The 3,965-nt window shown below is 38.5% G+C and overlaps 1 protein-coding gene across 1 annotated transcript in view; it reads right to left on the reverse strand.

Moving 5' to 3' along the window:
• Nucleotides 1–3,135, reverse strand: part of atp10b (ATPase phospholipid transporting 10B) — a 27,798-nt gene extending 24,663 nt beyond the window's left edge. The window contains exon 1 of the mRNA XM_037675065.1: nucleotides 2,618–3,135. Coding sequence (XP_037530993.1) covers nucleotides 2,618–3,027 — 410 coding nt within the window. The 5' untranslated portion in view covers nucleotides 3,028–3,135. The remainder of the gene's footprint in view (nucleotides 1–2,617) is intronic.
• Between the last annotated feature and the right edge of the window lie 830 nt (nucleotides 3,136–3,965).

Genomic DNA, 3,965 nt, shown 5'->3' on the forward strand with positions numbered 1-3,965 from the left:
ATATATATATATATATATATATATAAACATTTAACCTTTATTGTAGTAGGAAAGAAAATCACTGAGATTATTAAACACTTTTACAAGGATGTTCTGATTCATTGAGAATATTTGGGAGTGAGTTTTCAAGGTGTTTCAAAATGTTTTTGAAGGTTCTCAGTTTTCACACTCAGGTTGCAGGACCTCATGTGTCTGGAGCTTTAAATATGTTCAAAGAATGTACAAAACAAATAGTCTTCAGAAGTCGTGACACAACTTCAGGGGTAGTTGAAACTTACGATTGAGACTAAATTGTGACTGGCCGGAGAAACAACAAATGGGCATCCCAGGAATGCGACAAAGCTGTGCACTCAATGGGACTTAAATAAGACATTTTAGATTTGTATAACAAAACAAGTTGCATGATGCAATATGTTGCAATTTCACAGTTAATACTGGCCCAAAAGGTGCTTAAATCAGAGTGATTCAAAATTAATATTTTTATTTTGTTTTTACAGTTTTGTGTCTTCAGACACTGCTCAGAGAAACACAGGCTTCAGGGTATTTGATTTTTTTAGTTAGTTAGTTTGCTTTCTTGGTATGGATTCACAAAAGATAAATGAAAAAAAACAAGCTATATGCTTGATTAACATACAGAAATATGAAATAGAAATATGTTTGCCTAACAGAAACACACTATGTTGAGGTTTAAAATTACGTATACGTGTTTATACGTGAAAAAAAAAACATTTTTGTTTAATGAACATTTAAAAAATATAAATGTTGGCCTTAATTTATTTATTTATTTAAATTATATTAATTTCTCCCACAAAGAATTTGCCATTTTAGTTGACTTTGGTAAACATAATAATTTATTTTTGAATAAAAATGTTTCTAATGTTGGCTGTCAATTTAACCAGATTTGTTTGTAATGTTTTTATAGTTTTATTATCAGTATGATTTCAGTTTGATTTGCTTTCATTCATTCAGCTGGACTGACCCAAATAACGCAAAGGGCTTGATCATAGAGCAAAATTGTCTTTTGTTCCATTAAGTTGTCTGTTTTATAACACAATTATAAAAAAATAAGTGACATATAGTTACAGAAAAAATAAACATTTACCAATAAAAAATAGTTTGACCCATCCAAATAAAATAAACCAGATTCATACACAAGAAAGAAAAAAGATCATGTTGACCAAGTTGAGCTATATTCAATTATAGCAACATAATTGCTTCATCTTTAATAAAAACCATGTATGGAAAATTTCCCAACATTTTTAATTTAATTTAATTTATTTTATTTCTACAAGTTGTGTTTTAGTGTAGCAATAAGCTACACAGTTCTGCTGCAATGTAGTTTATTAACTGTCTAACCAATAAAATCACATAAATGTACATTTTTATAAAAGCCAAACTCGAACTTAAGATACTTAATAGATTGTTAAATAGCAGAAGTTTTAGTTGAAAAAAAAAAATCCCCAACAGTGTATATCATTTAACAGAAGCAAAGTGATTCTCATTATAATGTAATTAATTGATACTAGGCGTGCGTGACGTGTAGGCAGGTGTTTAATGGCCATTCACGCAGATAAAGCCAGTGAGGTGTGGTGACTGGTTTTTAAAGGTCCACTGTGAGCAGACAATACAGTGAGACAAGTTTAACACAAGAGCGGGACTTTCTAGTCAAACATTGTGGTTAGCAGTCAGCGTGCTGCAGTTTCACGAGCGTTTCTTACAGACGTAACAACCTGAAGATGACCCACGAGATACGATACGTTCAAACCCTCTTCACACCTCTGTGTAAACAAAGAGATGAAGAGGAAATCTGGAGATGTGATGAATCAAGTCCAAGTTTCTCTCACCTGACTGCATTCCATGGCAGAGCCCTGTTTCTACAATTGTTTTTAATTTAGCTTGTCTAAATCTGTCAGGCCTGTGTTTTACTTCCAGGGCTCTGCAGCAGAACATTTATGTTTTTTTTAACAAGCCTTAAATGGAGGTTCAGCACCTCCACACACAGGAGACGCTCTGGATCCTGCTCACTCTGCGACTGCACGATGCAGAGGTGACTAATGTCTGATACCAGTCAGTGTTTTAAATTCTGGGTCAGCACGCTTCAGGTCACCTGCTGTGTAAACATGAGCACTCCAGCTGTTTCCTAAACTTCAGGTGTCTTCGTTGAAAACGTCCACAGAAATTCTGCATCCTCTCCGTCATGTATTGCTCCACTGTGCTCCCAAACCTCAGCAGAAAACGAGGCCTGCAAACGAAACCCTCTCTCCTCATTTTTGAATTATTCATTTTTCACCAGTAATTCAAAAATAGCACACAGCTAACCTGCCTCCGCTGACGCAACGCCCAGATGAGAATTTCATCAAATGTGCGCAACATGATGACGAGAGATGTTGTTGTGTTGCTCTTCAAAAGAGGAATAATCTCCCACACATTCTCTAAATCATAAACTCCCAAAGGAGGCTGGGAGGCAGAGGAGGTAATCTACACAAACGTACTCAACTGCACAGATCTGCTCCCAGCAGGAAGATTAAAACCACTAACAGATGCGTGTGTGTCATTTCATGTTGTGTCATGGATGAACAGCACAGACCACGGGATCTGTATTCTCCGGGTGAAATACCTGCTGTAGATGGAACACGGCATGTTGTTGACCTTCCTGTCCGACTGGTACCTCCTAAAGTCCTCCCAGGCGTCCTTCAGGGCCGTCAGCGCCAGGATGACACAGATGGGGATCAGCGCTACCTCTGGCTGGAAGGCGTTCACCACGGGGATAAAGTTCAGAATCGCCAGGCCCACGAAGTAGATGTTAGCCAGACGGTGAAACTGCTCAAACAGGTTCATGGGAATGAAAAACAGAAGCGAGTATTTGGTGGTTTTGATGGCGTTGGATGAGAAGAAGCGATTGGGTTGCTGTGCTTTCCCCAGTCCCTCACAAGGCAGGTTGGACACCAAGCTACGGAGTTCCTTCTCCCGTGCCCTCTGACCTTGCAGAGCATCCCTCACCAGGGCCAGAGGGCTCCTCCAAGTCATGGCTCTACCGTCTCCTGACGTTTTGCCGTACCTTTCTGTTACCAAGTTTCCATCCTCACAAGAGAAGCGCCTCTCTCAGAGTTGTTGTCTCCGGCACTGATGCTCTCAAAGTGTGTGAGGCCTGTGTTAAAACAGGTGACAGCACACCTCTTCTAAGACCGCCCTTTTTGCTTTGACTGGTGCGTTTGCATTCCTGTCTCTGGAGCTGAGGGAAAAGGGACATGGCACTTATAGAAATATGTGCCACTTCTAAAGTGGCTCAGCTGATTATTTTTTACATTGTAGCACAAAGACTCAGTAATCGTAACTTGTTTATGACAGTTTATAAGCTGATGTGAAATTTAATTTTGTTTTATTTTTAAACTGTGAATGGTTGTTTGTCTCATTTCTCTCTATGTGTCATTGTGATGGACTTGTGACCTGTCCAGGGTGTCCCCCACAACTTTTGCACAGTGATAGCTGGATATGGGAACCAGTGACCCCCGTGATCCAAAAAGGAAGAAGTGGGTAAAGATGATGGATGGATGATAAGTAAATAGCACTCCTATCATTGAGTCCTATTGTTACAGGACAAAAGCAAACAAAATATGTAACAGTCAAATATTTCCAGCGCAGGAAACTGGCGCTATAAAGCTTAAAGACATTCAAACTCTTGAACCGTTCAAAGAAAACAACAAGAATCTGCTTGAACACACCACAGATCCTTAAACCAGCTCTAAAAAGAGGCAGAAATGTTAACGTTTGTTTAGATTTGTGTTGTTGTAATAAAGCAAAGAGATTTATTGTTATTAAGAATGTAGTTCAGATCTCATGAAGTGGACATCTGTGGAAGGTTTATGAATAATTAATATCTTATCTGTTGAAAACTGCTCTTTGAACAAGAAACAGCTTCATTTTGACCTAGCTAACAGGAGCTAAGTCTAGTGGGACTAAGATCA

Source organism: Nematolebias whitei, chromosome 4 (genome assembly GCF_014905685.2).
Source record: "Nematolebias whitei isolate Nwh7 chromosome 4, NemWhi1, whole genome shotgun sequence".
Taxonomy (NCBI): Eukaryota; Metazoa; Chordata; class Actinopteri; order Cyprinodontiformes; family Rivulidae; genus Nematolebias; species Nematolebias whitei.